The 18,528-nt window shown below is 39.0% G+C and overlaps 2 protein-coding genes and 1 long non-coding RNA gene across 3 annotated transcripts; 2 read left to right on the forward strand and 1 right to left on the reverse strand.

The window, feature by feature from the left end:
• The first annotated feature begins 2,866 nt into the window (after positions 1-2,866).
• Positions 2,867-3,759, forward strand: LOC138872605 (uncharacterized). Its single transcript, XM_070150924.1, has 2 exons — positions 2,867-3,078; positions 3,153-3,759. Exons 1-2 carry the CDS (start codon positions 2,867-2,869, stop codon positions 3,757-3,759), a joined length of 819 nt encoding a protein of 272 aa, XP_070007025.1.
• A 713-nt stretch (positions 3,760-4,472) lies between these two features.
• On the reverse strand, positions 4,473-5,630 carry LOC138880193 (uncharacterized). The gene is made up of 2 exons (XR_011402741.1): positions 5,268-5,630; positions 4,473-4,820 (listed from the first exon to the last, which is right to left on the reverse strand). It is a non-coding gene; the product is annotated as an uncharacterized lncRNA (long non-coding RNA).
• A 980-nt stretch (positions 5,631-6,610) lies between these two features.
• LOC104230937 (uncharacterized) lies at positions 6,611-7,603 on the forward strand. Its single transcript, XM_009783847.2, has one exon. The coding sequence runs from the start codon at positions 6,611-6,613 to the stop codon at positions 7,601-7,603; it is 993 nt and encodes a 330-aa protein (XP_009782149.1).
• The last annotated feature ends 10,925 nt before the right edge of the window (positions 7,604-18,528 follow it).

An 18,528-nucleotide genomic window follows, 5' to 3' on the forward strand; every position in this document is an offset into this window, starting at 1 on the left:
AGAAAAAGTACTTCACAAAATAAGCTGATTTTTACAGTTTGGCCAAACGGGCTATAAGTAGTTTTTGAGAAGTACTTTTCTGAGAAGCACTTTTGAGAAAAATACACTTAGAAGCAATTTTCAAAAGCTTGGCCAAATACTAATTATTGTTCAAAAGTGCTTTTCAAATTAATTAGCCAAACACAAACTGCTTCTCATCAAAAACACTTTTTTGAAAAGTACTTTTGAAAAAAGTACTTTTCAAATTAAGCTGATTTTAAAAGCTTGACCAAACAGGCTATAAGTACACTGGAAGTTCCAGTATAATATACTGGAATTCCAACATAATATACTGAAGCTCCAGTATAATATACCTGTTCAATATAATATGTTGGAAGTTCATACACAGATGCACCAATCTCCAGTATGTTATGCTGAAACTTTCCGTGTTGTAGCAAAATAGTAGCTATTTTTCAATTACCAATCCGAAAACTGTCTAGCTCGTGCTATTTTTACCTTGTTTTACAGCGAACGGAATAATTTTTGTATATTTTATAAATGCATCTTTTTAAACTTTTTCAAGATGAAGTTGAGTTTTTGGCAAAAATCATCCTTAAACTATGGCCCAAACCAAGGGTACATCCTTGTGTTACCCTAGTGAACAAAAATCATCCCTGTACTCTTTAAAGAGCTGCAAGAATCATTCTTCCGTTAATTTTATCACAAAAATTAACGGCATCAACAAAAGAGCATGCCTAGCACGTGCCTTTCCCCCTAAATTTTCCAAGATTGTCCCTCCCGCCCGATCGTCTTCCACCTTCGCCAAAAAAGACTTCAAACCTTCAAAACTAAAAGTTTCTTTCCACATGAACTTTCAGAGAATTATCTAGGCAAAGTCCTCAGCAAAAAGGGAAGCTTGCCTTATTTCTCCACGCCTCACAAGGTAAAGAATCAATAACCACCGGAAAAGTTAGAGATTTTCCAATTGTATTTCAATATTTTGATATTTCTCAAACTAATTTTCTTCATTCTTAAAAACACCAGATATTGTAGGTCGAAGCAAAAGAAACAATAAAAAGAATGTTGGTTCGATTTTTAACTTTTAAGTGGTCAATCATCCACACCCAACTATGGTATTGTTGATATTCAAGACCTTTAAGCCTCGTTATTGAATATTTTATCTGTTAGTGATTATTTAGTACTATATGCATAATAACTTTCACATTAAATTATGCAAATACTACAGATTTTGCAAAGTTGTAATAACTTTTTGTTTGATATAAAAGTCTACTATTTTAATATTTCTTTGTTAGCTTTATATATTCATATTTATGTGCAGATCCTATCTCTGAGGCCTCGCTTTTCATAATTGAAGTACACCATGGTGGATCATTTGTGCGAACTCCGACAAGAGGCTACATAGGTGAAAAAGTTGAATACTTTGACCATGTAAATGAGACAACGATAAAGCTATTAGATTTTAAGAATATGGCCGAGCAATGTGGTTATGACAAGGAGTAAGTGGTATTTTGGCACAAATATGATTTAGACCTTTATAAGGTTCGATTAGTTGGGAGCAACACTGAAGCTGCTAGAGTTGCTACTTGCATTCCAAAGGAGAGAGTAGTTGAGATATATTTTGAACATTTGAATTTCAATGGTGATAAAAATCAATATCACGAGGAAATGGGAATGAATTCTTTGCCAACAGTTGATGTAGGAGAAAACATTGATGATTCTCATGATGATGATTTTGAAGATTCTGATATACCTTGGAGGATGATGATATATTATTCTCCAAAATTGTTGATCCTTCAGCTGAATCTTTTGGGATCAGTATACATGGAAAAATAAAAAATAAATAATGAAAAACAAGACTATGTAAGTGAAGAGATGCAAAGAAAGATGCAGAATGAGGAAGGTGACTCGGATTGTGTATATTCTGATGATTTAAAAAGTTTGAATAGTGACTGCGATTCTGAAAATGAAGATTGTGACTTCCCCAAACACAACCCAAAAACTAATGCTCTGAATCACAAAATAGTGTTGGGAATGATATTTGGTAACAAAAAAGAGTTTAAGAAAGCTATGATTGCAAATCAAGCCACAATAGAAAAGTCAATCGAGTGGATTAAAGATGACCGAGAAAGAGCTAGGGCTAAATGCAGAAAGCCTGGATGTAAGTGGAAGATATTGGGCTTACTAATGCAAAGGGACACTATATCTTTCCAAATAAAGACGTTTGAGTCCGAACATACTTGTTTTGGATGGAATTACAACAATGAAATTGTCAATGTTAGCTAGATTGCAATGAGGTATGTTGATAGAATTAAATCAAATAAGACTTGAAAAGTACCAGAATTCAGATATACGATGAGTAGAGAATTACAATTGCATGTGAGTATGCATCAAGCAAGAAGGGCAAAGGAAAAGGCTATTGCAATGTTTGATGGACATATAAATGATCAGTTTAGTATATTATGGGATTATTGCAATGAAATTGTTAGAAGCAATCCCGGGACTTCTGTTTTCATGAAACTAACTCCAAATGAAACTCCTAACAAGCCGATGAGATTTCAAAAATTTTATGTTTGCTTTGCAGCTTGTAAATCTGGTTTCAAGGCTGGTTGTAGGAAAATTGTTGGGGTCGATGGGTGTTGGCTTAAGGGTACTATGTATGAGGACAATTACGAGTCAATTACTCAAATGGTCACTCAACTATCCCAAATTATCTCCTAAAGTCACTTTACTTTCGTTTATAACAACAAAGTCACTGAACTATGCCTATTGTACTAAGAATGTCACTCAACTAGATTTTCCAATTTTGGATTGCCAAATACCTATTTTACCCTCTAAATTATAAATATTTATCTTCTTAACCTATTTGATGAATGATCTTGAAATTGAAGAGCAATACTTGTGGACTTTTATGTCAGATAAACAAAAAGGATTCCTTGAAGCTTTTGAAATAGTGTTGCCCGATGTTTCTCATAGATTTTGTGTGCGACATTTGCATACCAATTTCAAGAGAGCTGGGTATAATGGCATGGCTTTAAAAAATGCTCTTTGGAAGGCAGCTTCAGCAACAACTATTGACAGGTTTGATGCTTGTATGACTGATTTATTTGAATTGGATAAAATGTATATGAATGACTTTCTACTAAATTGCCTAGTGAATGGTCAAGATCACATTTCTCTTCGCTTCCCAAGTGTGATATTCTGTTGAATAACTTGTGTGAGGTATTTAATAAGTTTATTCTTGATGCGAGAGATAAACCAATTCTAAAACTTTTAGAGACCATTAGGCACTTGCTCATGGCCAGAATTAATTCAAATAGAGAGAAAGCTGAAAAATGGAATTTGGGGGACATATGTCCTACTATCAAGAAGGCGTTGGCCAAAACTATGAAGGATGCTGCTAGTTATATTCCTAAAAAGTCAAACACATGGAATTATGAAGTCATTGGACCTATGGAAGGTGACACATGGGTTGTTGACTTATATAACAAAACATGCGGCCGTAAGAAATGGGAACTTTCAGGAATTCCTTGTAAGCATGCTATATCAGCTATTTGGTTGAAAAAGGATGAGGTTCTAGACTATGTTGATGATTGCTACAAGGTCGAAACATATAGAAAAATTTATGAAGTTTCCATATTGCCTATGAATGGCCCTGATTTATGGCCTAAGTCACAGAATTCTTCACCATTGCCACCTTCTTACTTGAAGAAGAAGAAGAAAGAGAGAAAACAAAAAACTAAGAAGGAAAGAAGAAGATGAGCCGGGAGCTAGTAGGACGAAGTTAAAAAAGAGACAAAAATCAGTTGATTGTAAGAAATGTGGCAGACCTGGCCACAACAGCATAACTTGCACTTCTTCCTTAAATACTGTTGAAATTCATCCATCGGACTACCCTTGTAGTTTGGACTCCATTATGACCGAGGGAGCATCAAGTTCTCATAATATTGAAAAACTACCGGTAAAAGTTTATTTAAATTATTTTCATTATAATTTACAAATACAGAGAGTCATATTTTGCGTTTAACTTATTCTTTCAGGTTAGAAGAGGTACATCGCAGGTTATCCAACAGGTTAGAATTGTGCCTCCTTATTATATTGAAGAAATACTGATATTTTCTTGTCTTTAATTCGTGTTGTTGGTGTTTGGATCTTTTGATTTTCTGATTTCTGTGTTAATATAATGCTGCTGGTTTTATCTTTAATTAATCAATGCTATTGCAGTAAATGGATATTGTTTTTTGCTGATTTCTTGTTGTTCTTTTTTCTGTTTTTCACTTCAGTGTTTAACTTTTAACCTGTCGAACGCCAGTCCATAAATGAAATATCCAAGTACAAACAGAGAAGTGCCTGGAAAAGGAATGTGAGATGGCCAACTTAGAGCCATTTTAATGGTAAAGAAAACTTCTGCCACCAAATTGTTGGCAGCTAGAACCTCCTATGTAATAAAGATAAATAAAAGAGAGAATGCTATGTAAGAAAAGATACCATTATATTTTATTTCTCCAATCTTAGAAATATATTAAAAGAAAATCAGCTGACACATGAAGCATACGCTTCAGCCAAAACAATTGGGCATCTACCAACAACAACCAAAACTGGAAACTACATACAAGAACAATAGTTCATCTACAATCATGTCACAAAACTTTATCAACTATCTTGTGCTGTTAGTTAAGCTTGTTAACTTTAAAGAAACAGAATGAACTGAACAATAGTCAACCACTTTTCCTGGGAGTGCTTTAAATTTTGCTTCGTGATCAACCACTTTTTTCGAGAGTTCTTGAATCACATGAAGGATCTTACATTAGATTCCACGATTGCTGCAAAAAACAAAAAAAGAAGAAGTACATATCTCCGCGAATGCAATGGCCCTTGATGTAAACTTGTAACTAAACGAACATGCTAATTTTTTTCTTTTGTGCAGAAAATGTAGTTATCTATCGTAACTAACATCTTCGTCTCCAATATTTTTGGGGCATTATGAGTGCAATATTGGAATTACTCTAATTCAGAACGAGAAAAGAAATAAAATTAAAATGTTTCCGGCATTTCATCAAACAGGTAAGGGACACATTGACTTAGCAAACTTGGTTACTTCTAATTGTCCTTTGAAAATGCAGTAATCTCTTTCAAATTAAAATGATGAAGAAATCCTTACAGTGAGAAGCCAGATACATTAAGAATGAAGAAATTTAGTTTAAGAAATATCAAAAATCGAAATACAATTGGAAAATCTCTAACTTTTCCGGTGGTTATTGATTCTTTACCTTGTTTGAGGTGTGGAAAAATAGCTCTAACTTCTCTTTTTGCTCAGGTTTGAAGTCTTTTTTGGCGAAGGTGAAAGACGATCGGGCGGGAGGGACAATCTTGGAAAATTCAGGGGAAAAGGCATGTGCTGGGCATGCTCGTTCATTGCTACCGTTATTTTTTGTGATTAAATTTAACAGAAGAATGTTTCTTGCAGCTCTTTAAATAGTACAGGATAATTTTTGTTCACCAGGTAATACAAGGACTTGGTCTAGGACTATAGTTTAAGGATAATTTTTACAAAACTCAATGAACTTTGTAAGAAAAGATGGTAGATCTTATGAGGGTTGGTTTGGATAATTATATTTGAGTTCCAGTTTTAAAATTTAGCCAGATGAAGGCAAACTTCAGACCGCGTGCTTGTCCTCCTTATTCTTCACAACAACGTAGACAAAAATAATTATTCTTTTTCTCCGTAACAACAAAGACAAGAAGAATTATTACCTGGATTCCCTTTATAGGTATATATAACAAATTCCATAACAACATAGATAAGAAAAATTATAATCTGGCTTCTTTTATATCTATATGCCAAAAGAAAAATTGGGTTCTTGGAATGAAAAATTTGTTACATCCTAAAACCCTGAATATCAGGAATCTAAAATTTAAATCAGAAGTTTGAACTTCAGACCTTTAAAACGGCTATTTGTGCACTTCTTCCGTCTTTAAGCCCTTCTTTTGAATTGAATTTGTAACTTAAGGCTGAAGCTGATAAAATGGATTGGGCTATTAGTAAATGAAACCCGAAATAACATCCATTTTAGCATTATTATTATTATTAAAACAAATTCTATGACATTTTCCCCACCTTGATAAATGAAAATTGCTTCAAAGATTTCCTGAACAAATGGATTTGTTGTAATGGCAGGCACATAGGAACTATTCTATTGGATGCTTCCAAATCTCTTGGAAAATTTTAAAATATAACTTGGAAAGTTCTGACATTAATGTCTAAACCTGGTGTTAGAAAAAAAATTGTAAATTGTTTGCAGCATATATAATTGTCACAGTATTTTCAAGAGAAGGTTTAAATAGGGATCTTTACACAAATACCTGTTATATCTAGAAAATATGTTGTGTAATATTTCTTTTATACACGAGAGAAATAGATTCTTAAAAGCACATTATATAATATGCTATAGAAATTGTAACACAGTTTTCCTTTAAAATAGATGTTCTTTAATATAGTGCGTCCGTTAAAGCAACAATAGGGCTGAAATTTGCTCTCCACTACATTGTCTTCTTCATCTCACTGCTTCCTATCTTCCAAGATCCTCTTCTTTTTCACTAAATACTCTAAGCCATGAATCCGTCAAACCCAAACCCAGATTCCACGCACTCTTCAGATCTCCCAGATTCACCAGACATGCAAGTAGATCTGCCAACTCACACTCCACAAAAATCCTCCTTTCTCCAAACCTTACTCACAAATTCACCACATGATTTGTTACCCCCTCACATTCAACCCACCCCACTTGATCTCGACTTGATCGATGAATCAGACAACCCAGATGAATCAGCTGATTTCATCCCACTCTCTGCGGATGACAAGGCTAGGCTATATTCCTCTTGGAAATTCTCCATTATCATTAAGCTATTTGGAAAGTCCATTGGGCATCAGTTGCTAAAAGCTAAATTACAATCTCTGTGGAAACCAACTGAACTATTGCATCTGATTGATCTAGGCTCTGCTTTTTTTCTCATTAAATTCACACAGAAAAACAACATGCTGCATGCTTTACACGATGGACCATGGTTTATCCTGGGCCACTTTTTATCTGTGCGTCGATGGGAGCCTAAATTTGTCGCATCAACTGCTCAACTTACGTACTCTGCTATATGGGCTCGACTGCCAGAATTGCCCACTGAATATTATGATCTAACAATTCTACAAAAAGTTGGCAATAAATTGGAGCAATTATTAAAAATAGATACTTGTACCTCCTCTGTTGTCAGAGGACGATATGCCCGAATTTCTATTGAAGTCCCACTCGAAAAGCCTTTGAAAATCCATATTTATATAGACAGCCACAAACGAGTTATTCTCTATGAGGGATTAAATATACTCTGCATTAAATGTGGGTGCTTTGGCCACAATGCACGAGTTTGTCCCAACCACGTTCTCAGTATTACACTAGATAATCCTACTACCTCTTCCACCTCCCACACCACAGATTCTTCGCCCAAATCCACCCAACCACCCACAACAGATTCGCCATGGAAAATAGTGAAATTCCCTCGAAGAACAAAAAAACACACCACAATCATAGACAAAACACCGGTAGCTGATCAATAATTCCCACACTCCTCCAAGAAACAGCAAGCTTCTGGCGAAAGTGTCGCCCACTCCAATATCGTAGAGGCAAACACGCGTGGCTCAGGTAAGTCCGCTAACCTCCCCCACTAATCACCGCCTCTTCTAATCCCTGTTTCTTTAATTCTAATACTCTCTATATACTCCATATTAATGAGGCATTAACAGAAATAAATCACCTCCATAATTTATCTATTAATACTCCTACTCCTCTACAAAATACCTCTTCTAATTTAATTAAAAATACTCCTAAGGCTACTTCAGACACTGCCCCTATCCATCAAACCTAAAACCTTATTGGGCTGGCCCAATCTCCAACCCCACCTAACCCAATAACTAATTCGGCCCCTTCCAGCACTAACCGACCAAACTCATCCTCTATTACCCACAACCCATATCACACCCCTCAAACTATTGAAACGCCTCCACATGACAACCGTTGTTCCAACCAACCCCCATTAAACACGTCTCTCTCTATAAATCCTAATGATTTCACACCAGCAGTAAAATCTAAATTACTAACTCCTCTCAAGTTAATTCCATGCACTCTTCAACTTGCCCCTCCTTTTTAAATTCAAAAACACGTCACTTCCCCTGCTGACTCATCCTGCCCACCCCTGCTACTCACACCTATATAGCCGATACACACAACCAATTACCACGTATCCCTTTAATAGATAATCATACAGAATACTTCAAACCATACACTATCAAAAACTAGCACCTATGGACAATCTCCCACCCACTTACCCGCCACCGTATGTTACCCAAGTGAACCCAGGCCTTCCACCACAGTCATGGCTGGAACAGGGTCTCCAAGGTCAAGCTCTCCTATTTCGTCTCTCAATCAACGATCATGAGGTAATACTAGTCTTACAAAATCCATCTTACCTAGCAGAGATAGTTTCGGAGGGAATGCGTCTGGGGATGGATGCATTTGGACGCTCCCACTGGGCAATGAATTCTCCACCTCCTCATACCCTTCTTCCGCTGCTGGAAATCCCTTTCTACCACCCTCTACTCTTAGGACAAATATTCACACCCTGGACCCCTTATCAGAATCTGACATTCCAATCGAATTCTTGCCTCCAACACCCAACCTCACGACCCCTCTATTACTCCCTCCCAGTCCAGCAACTCCACTGCACCATTACCACTAGAACTAGACATTGCAGCATAACAACAAGACTTAGCAGCAACTCTAATGGAACTGCGAGAAACGAGAACCTCCCAAGCAACACTAGACACTCTTCAAAGCTTTGTTATAAATGAGCCATATGCAAAAAAAATTCGTCTCAAATGTCTCAAACACATGATCGAATGTTCCCTTACTATATGCCTCACTCTGAATCCGGCCATAGGGAAATACTCGATAGTTCTTATACCCACTTTCCTGCCAAAGACAACCCATCCGCAGAGCTGGCCAATACCTTTCCTTCAGGATGTAGTCAACCAAGCTCCCCCTGAATCTTCAGAGGACCCTACCCCAACACAAGCATAGATGAATTTTATGCTTTGGAATTGTCGTGGGGCAAATAACAATGATTTTCGTCGTAATTTTCGCTCATTATTGGACTATCATGGCCCGACTTTAGTTGTCTTGTTTGAAACTCATATGCATGATCATACTGTGTTACGTGATGATTTCAATTTCACTAACTTTTATGAATTTCCGGCTACGGGTCAAGCAGGAGGCATTGTGCTCCTCTGGCACGATGATTTACTAGCTGTTGAAAACCTTACTATGACTGAACAAGAGGTACATGTCATGATCCAGGTATTTCCTAACCCTGAAAATGGCTTTTTTCAGCAATTTATGCTAGTCCACACTATCACACACGACAATTATTGTGGCGTAATCTCATGTATTTAGCTGATACTTATAAAGGTCCTTGGCTCGTTGGGGGAGATTTCAATGAAATCTTACGCTCTACAGAAAAATTTGGGGGCCGCCAAATTAGTAATCCTCGTTCAAATAGGTTTGCTAATTGTTTAAATTATTGTTATTTAGTTGATCTTGGCTACACTGGTAGCAAATATACGTGGACAAATAAGCGTCACTGTGGTAGCAATATCTTAGAGAGACTCGACAGAATACTTCCTACTTATGATTGGTTAACTCTATTTCCTGAAGCTTCTGTTCGCCACTTACCCCGCACACATTCCGACCTCAATCCTCTACTTCTCAATTTCCACTCCCCGCACACACCAATAAATAAACCATTTCATTTTGAAACTATCTGGACCTCTCACCCTGACTTTATCCATATTCTTCGTAATAGTTGGTGTGAGCACGTGATTTTTGCCCTATGAGAACTACTCCCAAATTCAAAATAAAATGGTTTTGTATTGTTGGTGATTTATTTGTATTTTGTCTGTGCATGTTTATTTCTTGTTTTAATTAATTAAAAATACCAAAAATACATTTTGCATGCATATTTAGGATTTAATTGTGCATTTTTGAGTTAATTGAACCATGTCCTATCTTAAAGAATGAAAATCACAAAATATGGATTTTGGTAGCTTTGTCATTTTATTGTTTAATTGTGTGATTTTATTTTTGTTTGATCTTGTGTGTTAATTGTTGTTAAGGGTTAATTAATATCGTTTCAAAATAATCTTGGTTTTACAATTTAATTTAGGAATTTTGGTTTTTAGGAATTAAAAGAAAATGAAAGGGAAAAAGAAAAGAGTGAAATCGGATTGGGCCATTATTTTGGACAAAACAAAATCGGGCCCAAATTTCACCCCAAACCCGGTCCAGGCAGCTCCTCTCGCAGGATGGTGAAACGACGTAGTATAGGTACCAAGCTACGTCGTCTCAATGGCAAAAAATCCCAGCCATCCAATCAAGACATATCCAACGGTCACAGATCAATGCCCACATCCAAGGACCAAGCCCGACCCGTTACTCGGTTCAAACCGACCTCCTACTTAAACCAAACAATGTCGTATGGGTTAATCTCCTTGATCCTGGCCATTGATCATGCTTGATCCAACGACCAGGATTAAAACACCCCCTCCGTATAAGTCCAATCCCTTACCCCACGCCCCAAAGCCATACCCCCCCTCACCTCTTCGTCTCTGAGCTTCAGAGACCAAATAGATCCGCCGCCTTCAACCACCGTGCTCCGCCCACCGGAAATCGCCTCACGGCGGTTCCGGTGGTCCAAATGACCTTATCTTTTCACCACTGATTCCCCTCGACCTCCCCATTCCGAATCCCTAACTCTTATCCCTTGAATCCCAGCCGTGTGCTTCGAATGTTAGATCGAAAGTCAAGCTGGAACCCTATCTCCTCCAATTTCACACCACAACTTCCCCAAGACTTCCTCGTTCCAATCCCGCTCTTAGTTTTCTTCGAATCACCCCCGAGCTCCTCGAATCTTAGATCAAAGGAATCAACCCAAACCCTAATCCGTTCAAATGCCACCAAACTCACACCCTGTGATCTCCTGGACCCCCTCACCATGAATCCCTGATCAACTCTTTTCAAATCATCGTGGGGTAGCTCGGATTCCAGATCGAAGTTAGGCAGGCCAGGTTCCATGAATTTCGAGCCAGAGACTGACTTTGGCCATGTTGTTTTCCTTCGAAAACACATGGTTAAAGTCCGTCTTGGCTTGAAAATGGGAAGAGCCTCGAGTTTTTTTTTATCGAGTTGTGATTCGGGTAAGTCTTTTACATCCAGTTTGATTGTCACTCTTGCAGTTCCGTTTACTTTGTCCTTCCCCTTCTATAAACTGGCATGAATCTCCCGTTTGAGTTATGATCAGTAGTCTAAGGTCCAAGCTTGGGCCAGTTTGCGAGTTTGTGTCTGTTTATTTTCATTAGTCTAAGGTCCAAACGGGTTGAATTTGTGTCTGCTTAGTTTGATCAAGTTCAAGGTACTAATTATGTTGTCATGGTGATCCCTTAATCAGCAATGTTAGCCTATACAATAACCTAATGACTTAGGAAATGGTTCATGATTGTCTGAGCCTAAACTCGTGTTATTAATTAGGTTTCATTTCATGACACTTGCTTTGCCTCATCTCTAATTGCAGTCACATGTTGATAGTAGTTGGGTTTAGCCAAATTGTTGTGAATTAAAACCTATTTTATAGTGTGTGATTCCCCTTGCTTGCAATTCATGCTGTTGATTACTTGTCTAGTTGGTTATCAGGGAGTCTATTAGTTTTTCAAATCTGAAGTTTTGTCCAGTTGGGTTAGGAGTCAGTTGTTAGGAATTTGATAGTTTGAATTGGTTATAGCTGTTAGGGGTTGTTACCAATTAAAGGGATTGGGTAGGACAGTAATTTCAGGGGCTTTAGGAGGGTAATTTGGGGTTTAAAAGGTCTGAAAATGGCTTAAGATGAGTGGGCTGACAGTAGGGTACTCAACTGACCATTAAACTAATACTTTGTCTAGTAGTAGTGGCTTGGGAAACATAATAGCATGGGGGATTAATTGAATATTATAAGTTGCCCATGCCTTTGGACACAAGACACTGGATAATGGACTGTAAGGGAATATCATGGGCAGAAAATCTGATAAGGTAGAGGGGGCAGGCCTGCTTTGGGAGGTTATATATAGAGTCATTTTTAGACTGAACTGGTAGTGTTCGTGGCTATTTGAACTCCAAGTCTGATGTTATGCCTGCTGCTTGCTACTACTGATTGCTCCTCCTTCATTGTTGTAAATTCCAGTTTTGAACTAGAATTCAGCTCCTGTATCTATTTGCTTCGAGTCTGTTGGTTCGAGTTAGTGGATAGATCAGTTGACTGCTTAGACTTCAGTCCCTGATTCATTCGTGGGTTTTGGCATTGTTTGAGGTTGTTCTATCAACTCTGTTTGGTTTTTCAAAATTTTCTGGGCGTCGAGCTTGGGTTGACTTGCTGCTGTTTGTGTTGTTGTTGGTATTGCTGGAATTCTACTGGTTCCTTTTAAATCTGTTACTAGGTTATTTCTATTGGTTGTTGTTGTTGCTGGGTTACATACTACTCTGCTGATCTTCTTCTTCTTATATTGCCATTTCCAGGTACACAGCTGTAACCCTGGTCATTTGTAAGCTGAAAAACATAAGCATGAATATACATGAAGATTTGAAGCTTTAAGTTGATCTAGCCTTTCTACTGATTTGTATATTAGGATATCTCACTCACTAATATCATGTAAATGCCTGCGGGATGTATAACTGGACAGTTTTTGTAATGATTTAATTTGTGAACTTTCAAATGAACTTTATATCATGTATCTGCTCTTGTCTATTTCGAATGTATAGCTGTAGTCAATAATATTTGGTTTGCTTTAGCTTGATTATTAGGTAGTGTATTTCGAATGCATGTCCGTTAGATTCCGACCTAATAGACTATTTAATCAATACAACAATCTAATTGTAACATCAATGGCTTGAGTTTAGGATTAGGAATAGACATCTAAATTACCTCTTTTTAACTATTGCTCTTCTAAAACCTGTAGTAATATACTTAATTAGATATAATCATTTCACCTTTCCGCGTAGCAAATTGTTGAATATGTGTAGAATAACTTAAGTAAGTTTCATTAAGTGTTTAGTTCGTTTAAAATCGGAAGAGTGATGTGTTTTGTCGAAAAGAGATCGATTGCCCGTATTTAGGCGGATTGGGCCTCAGCACTTGAATAAGATGGCCCAGGTCCTGTTTTTAACACTACATTTGTTTGGACCTGGGCCCAGGTTGGTGAATAGCCATGCCCGTCTGCGTACTTAGGTTCTGATTTTAAACGGGTGGTGTTCATGACCCAATTATAATAGCTCTTAAACCATATAATTAGCTGGGACTCCTCCTTTTATTTTTAGAAACGAACTAAGTAGAACACTATAGATTACTTTAGGTTTGCCCTTTAAAGATAGTAAAAATGAGATGAGCCTCGCTGAATAAACACATAAATGACGAGGCCCTCACGATTGTATATATTAATTACTTAGAACTCGGGATCAGTCGCTTAGCGAATTTCACGGCCTTCTTCCCAAAATAACAACGCGTTAGTCTCTTTAGGCGCGTACTTTAAATAATATTACCTTCTTAAACCCGGGTGCACATTTATGTGACCCAAATTCAAATCTCAACGAAGTCGAAATATGTCGATAATCACGGGTACATTGATTGTGACGTGGTTCGAGATGCATTTCCATGACGTTGCAATTCTCGGTAAAAATAATAATAATAAAAGCGATACACAGTTAAAATTTGCACATAGGTTAAACCTGTATTAAAATCAGATATTTAAGCCAAATATGGCAGTTGAGCGGCCGTACTAGAACCACAGTACTCTGGAATGCCTAACACATTCTCCCGAATTAACAGAATTCCTTACTTGGATTTCTGGTTCGCAGACCGTAATACAGAGTCAATCTTTTCCTCGATTCGGGATTCAACCGGTGACTTGGGACACCATAAATCTCCCAAGTGGCGACTCTGAATTAAATAATAAATCCCATTTATTGTCCTTTAATTGGAAAAACTCCTTCTGCGCCCCTGCGGGCGCATGCCAAAAGGAGGTGTGACAGCTTTGGCGACTCTGCTGGGGAACGAACCCAGAATCTCTGGTTCAGGATTCAGAATTCGAGCTTAGATAAATTGTTGTATTTGGCTTTATCTGATTTTGTTACATGTTTGGGCCTAATGTGCTAAGTGATGCTTTTACCGCTTTGATATTATCTGAACTGTATATAAACTGTGCTGAAACCCTTCTGTTCTTACCTCCGGGGATGTGCTTACTGGTTGAGACTCCCTATTCTGTTAGTGTCATACCCTGAAATAAGAAAGAGGCCGGACAAGTTACTAAGCCAGATGGCCTTTTGGTTCCCGGTACGTAGCCCCCTCCTCGACTCGAGTTGTCTGCTCGGGTACACAATTTAGAACAAATACCCAGGTTACGAACCTAGAATAACTCAGGTTCATTCTGGATCCCTAGTAGGAACGTTTGTTTGCATCATATGCATTTGACTTTGGAGGTTCAACACAGGGGTTGGGTCTGTCTAGGAAAGGTGTACCAAAAATGAAAATGATCATCCTAATGCATTTTACTTGCTTCTACTTGTGCATTTATTTGCTTCGGACTTGCATGCTGACCGACTTTTGAGGAAAGCGAAATAGCAATATGAGGGTTAAGGAGAGTTAATCGTCTGTTTTGAAAAAAACTAATGTCCAAATAGTGTCGAAACTCTGCCGATTTTTTTTTGAGGAAGTGGAAAAAAGAAAAAAAGAGAAATATGAATTTTATTTGCCAATGAAAAGAGTCTAGTTTTCAAAAAGAAGTTTGTTTTATCGATCCGAACTACGTCGGTTTGATTCCCACCGGATGTGAGATACGTAGGCAACCCTCATCGGGTCCAACTTCCTCTTTTTGCAAAATACCCAGAAAATGTCAAAAAATTTTAAGTTTCGTCATAAATAAGTCGGGTGTCGCCGTTTTTGTCAACATAGCCGAATGTTCCCGAAAGGGACGTCGGAAGGACAACTTTGCATAAACGGCCACTTTTAGTCATTTTTTGGATTTTTGACCGGTTGACTCACCCAGCTTTAAAATCTTCGTTTTCGAAGTGCTGAAAAGCCGTGTGCAGAGCCGGATCTTCCTTTTAATCTGTGAAAAATTAAAAATAGTCAATTTGTTGAGTCAAATAAATTTTATTTTTCGCTTAGTCATCTTAATAAATGTGCAGGATGAACACGATGCAAAATGAACCTTTTTCAATAAGGACTAAAATCCCTTTCAAGTTGCGGCTATGGTGGGATGATTTAGGAGGAGAAGGGCAAGATGAGGTCAAGAAGTATATAAAAGGTCTTACGGGTTTATTGAAAATTCAGCCTCGGGGGGATATCATAAGAGCTTTGGTCACCTGCGGGACGCGGAATCAACAAATAGAGCGATTGCTTATGGAAAGGGACAGAATCAAGGGAAGAATTGACGATATCAGGCAATACATCACCCTAAAGTGCCTAGCTTGTGAGGATATGTCCCGCACCACCTTCTTTGCTTCAATAATGATTTATGTCCACCAGATCATGGAAGATTTGAAAGATCTGCAAAGGGGTCTTGCACCAAAGCCCGCGGCGAGGCCGAACGACGCCCCGCGGGCGCCAAAATTCAAAACTCTGAAACATTCATAGTTTGAGTCTGTATTTTCCTTGTCTTCAGAGTCTGTTGTCCGTCGGAGTTTGTATTTCCCTTTTTGGCATAAGGTCTGTAGTCTGTATCAAGTCTGTCAATTTCCTTTCAAAAATGTTTTGCCTTGTAATAGAACGTTTGCTAGTAAAGGTTGAAAAATCCAAAAAATGGTGTCTTTATTTTCCGCACTTGTGGCAGAATTATGCCCGGTCTGATTCATGCGGGGACATGATACGTAGGGAATCCACATAAGATTCGACCACCACTAAAAAGAAAAAAGAAAGGCAAAGTGAATAAAAGAAAGGAAAAGAAAGAAATAAAAAAGAGATAAATAAAGTTTCAAAAACACTTAAACGAGGCATAAATAAAGTAAGCCGAGATGACGCATGCGGTCAAAGCAAAGACATGTTAGAAATGGTTAAACTGCCTAGGAGCATTGCATCCCCCAACGTGAAATTGCAATATGTGTTAAACTCTAACGCTAAAAAGTTTGTTGTCTTTCCAGAGATTTCGAACCAGTTAGTTTGTTAGAACGTTCTGGCAGATTACCATTACCAAACAAGATCCAAAGGGCCCGTACTAAAAAGCATGACTAGTTCAAACCAAAGTGTCGAGGATGAAAGGACGGGGAATCAAATGCTGAAGGAGGAAATGGATAAAATGAGACGGGAGATGAAAGAAATGCAGCTGGCCTTAACTAGGGTACAAAAGGTGCCTAACCCTCCTGTTATTCCCACTCTCCCACCAGGACACACGCTGGAATACCCTCCCTCCGGCCCTTCGACAAGCTTCCCCAGTCACCAATACTATCAGGAAAGAAATGCCTATGATCCCCAAGCTTCACAACCTAATCAGAACCCTCCTCCACCAAATGTTCCTATTTTCGTGGCACCCCCACCAGCCACGCTGCAAAGATCATCCAGCGAGCTGTTGTTTCAGGCTCACGATAACCAATATTACCCCCCTTGAACCAACCTTCAAAGCACCCTAGCCTCAAACTTATAATACTCACTTCGAGATCCCGGTAGAGACTGAAAAGCCGACTAAGAGCCCAGAGCAAGACGAAGTGCTTCGAAAGTTTAAAAGCCTGGAGCAGTCCTTCAGGAATATCCATGGGTTAGGCAACCAAGTCAGTGTGGCCTACAAAAATCTATACCCTTTCCCTGATGTTCAATTGCCGGCGGGGTTCAAGATGCCAAAGTTTGATCTATACGAGGGGCACAGTGATCCAATGGCACATCTACGAGGGTTTTGCAGCAAGATGAGAGGAGCAGGTGTTAAAGATGAGTTGGTAATAGCTTACTTTGGTCAAAGTCTAAGTGGGTCTGCACTGGAATGGTACACAAGACAGGATCCGAGCAGGTGGTACACCTGGGACGATCTAGCACAAGCATTCGCAAGTCACTTCCAGTACAACCTTGAGATCGTCCCTGACCGTCTCATATTGCTAAAACTTGAGAAGAATCCCGGGGAGAGCTTTAGAGAATTTGGGCTCCGCTGGAAAGAGCAGGCGGCGAGAGTTGATCCTCCGATGAGAGAGGGGGAAATGGTAGACTACTTTCTGCAGACTCAGTTGGCAAATCTTTCAACAAAGTAGTAAAAATGGGTGGTATGATTGAAGAGGGACTTAAGTCAAACAAAATCCTGAGCTATTCAGTGATTAAAGCAACCACTCAGGCCATCTAGAGTGGCACGAGAGGTGCACTCGGAAAGAAGAAAAGGGAAGACGTCGCAACAGTCGAGGCAGGTGCTTGGTCCAGATCCAGAGATCCCCCACCTCACTACCAACCTAGACCACATCACTCAAATTACCCACACATCCCATACGGCCCTCCACAACCCTACTATCCACCACAAGAGCCGCATTTCTCTGTCCATCACGCCCAAACTTACACCCAGCCCCCGGTTTGTCCGCAATGGCATGCGCTGGCTCCCCAAAATGCATATCCACCTCCATAAAATACATATCCACCTCAAAAAAACACATATCCACCACCAAGGGCCTACAAGAATCCTTCGGGACCAGGTTTCCGTGGGAATCAAACTTTCAGGAACGAAAGGGTACAGAGGCCGAGGACGTTCACTCCGCTGGGAGAAACCTATACTATTTTGTTCCACAAATTGAGGCAGTTAGGCCTATTGAGTCCTGTGGAGCCCAAATTGCCAAATCCCCTTCCCAAAAATCTAGACCACTCGATAAGTTGTGAATATTGTTCGGGGGCTCCCGGGCATGATACTGAGAAGTGTTGGAAGTTGAAGACTGCCGTACAAGATCTTATTGACACAAATAGGATCGAGGTCCAGGAGCCAGAGGCACCTAACATCAATCAGAACCCATTGCCGGCACACCATGAAGTCCACATGATCGAACTAGTGCATGAAGGAGGGAAGCTCAAGAAGCCCTCACAAACGGTAATGATGATCCGTGCCAGTCTGAAAGAAAAGTTGATCAGTGGAAAAACGATAGTACAGTTAGAAAGGGTAGAAGACAAGCCAATGGTGGCGATGGGGAAGAGTTCGTCTGATGTTGCCAAAAATCTAGAGCCAGTCAAAGTAACGGTGCAAGGGATATAAAGCAAGCCAGTAGCCATAAAGTGGGAATGCATAGGACCAATTGTTATCAGTCCAGTAATACAGTTGCCGATAATCAACGAGAAAGTTGTGTCGTGGAGCTACAGTCAAGTAATGGTAATGCATAAGGGGAAGGAAGTTGTGGAAGAAATATGTGAGGCACAGGGGTTAACTCGTTCGGGAAGGTGTTTTGCTCCCGCAGAGTT

Source organism: Nicotiana sylvestris, chromosome 1 (assembly GCF_000393655.2).
Source record: "Nicotiana sylvestris chromosome 1, ASM39365v2, whole genome shotgun sequence".
Taxonomy (NCBI): Eukaryota; Viridiplantae; Streptophyta; class Magnoliopsida; order Solanales; family Solanaceae; genus Nicotiana; species Nicotiana sylvestris.

What these genes read in the sequence shown, in the direction of transcription:
- LOC104230937 (XM_009783847.2), top strand. Translation starts at nt 6,611, where the DNA reads ATGAATCCGTCAAACCCAAACCCAGATTCCACGCACTCTTCAGATCTC.
- LOC138872605 (XM_070150924.1), top strand. Translation starts at nt 2,867, where the DNA reads ATGAATGATCTTGAAATTGAAGAGCAATACTTGTGGACTTTTATGTCA. An exon ending in TCAGCAACAACTATTGACAG is followed by an intron (nt 3,079 to 3,152) that starts GTTTGATGCTTG and finishes TAAATTGCCTAG; the next exon opens with TGAATGGTCAAGATCACATT.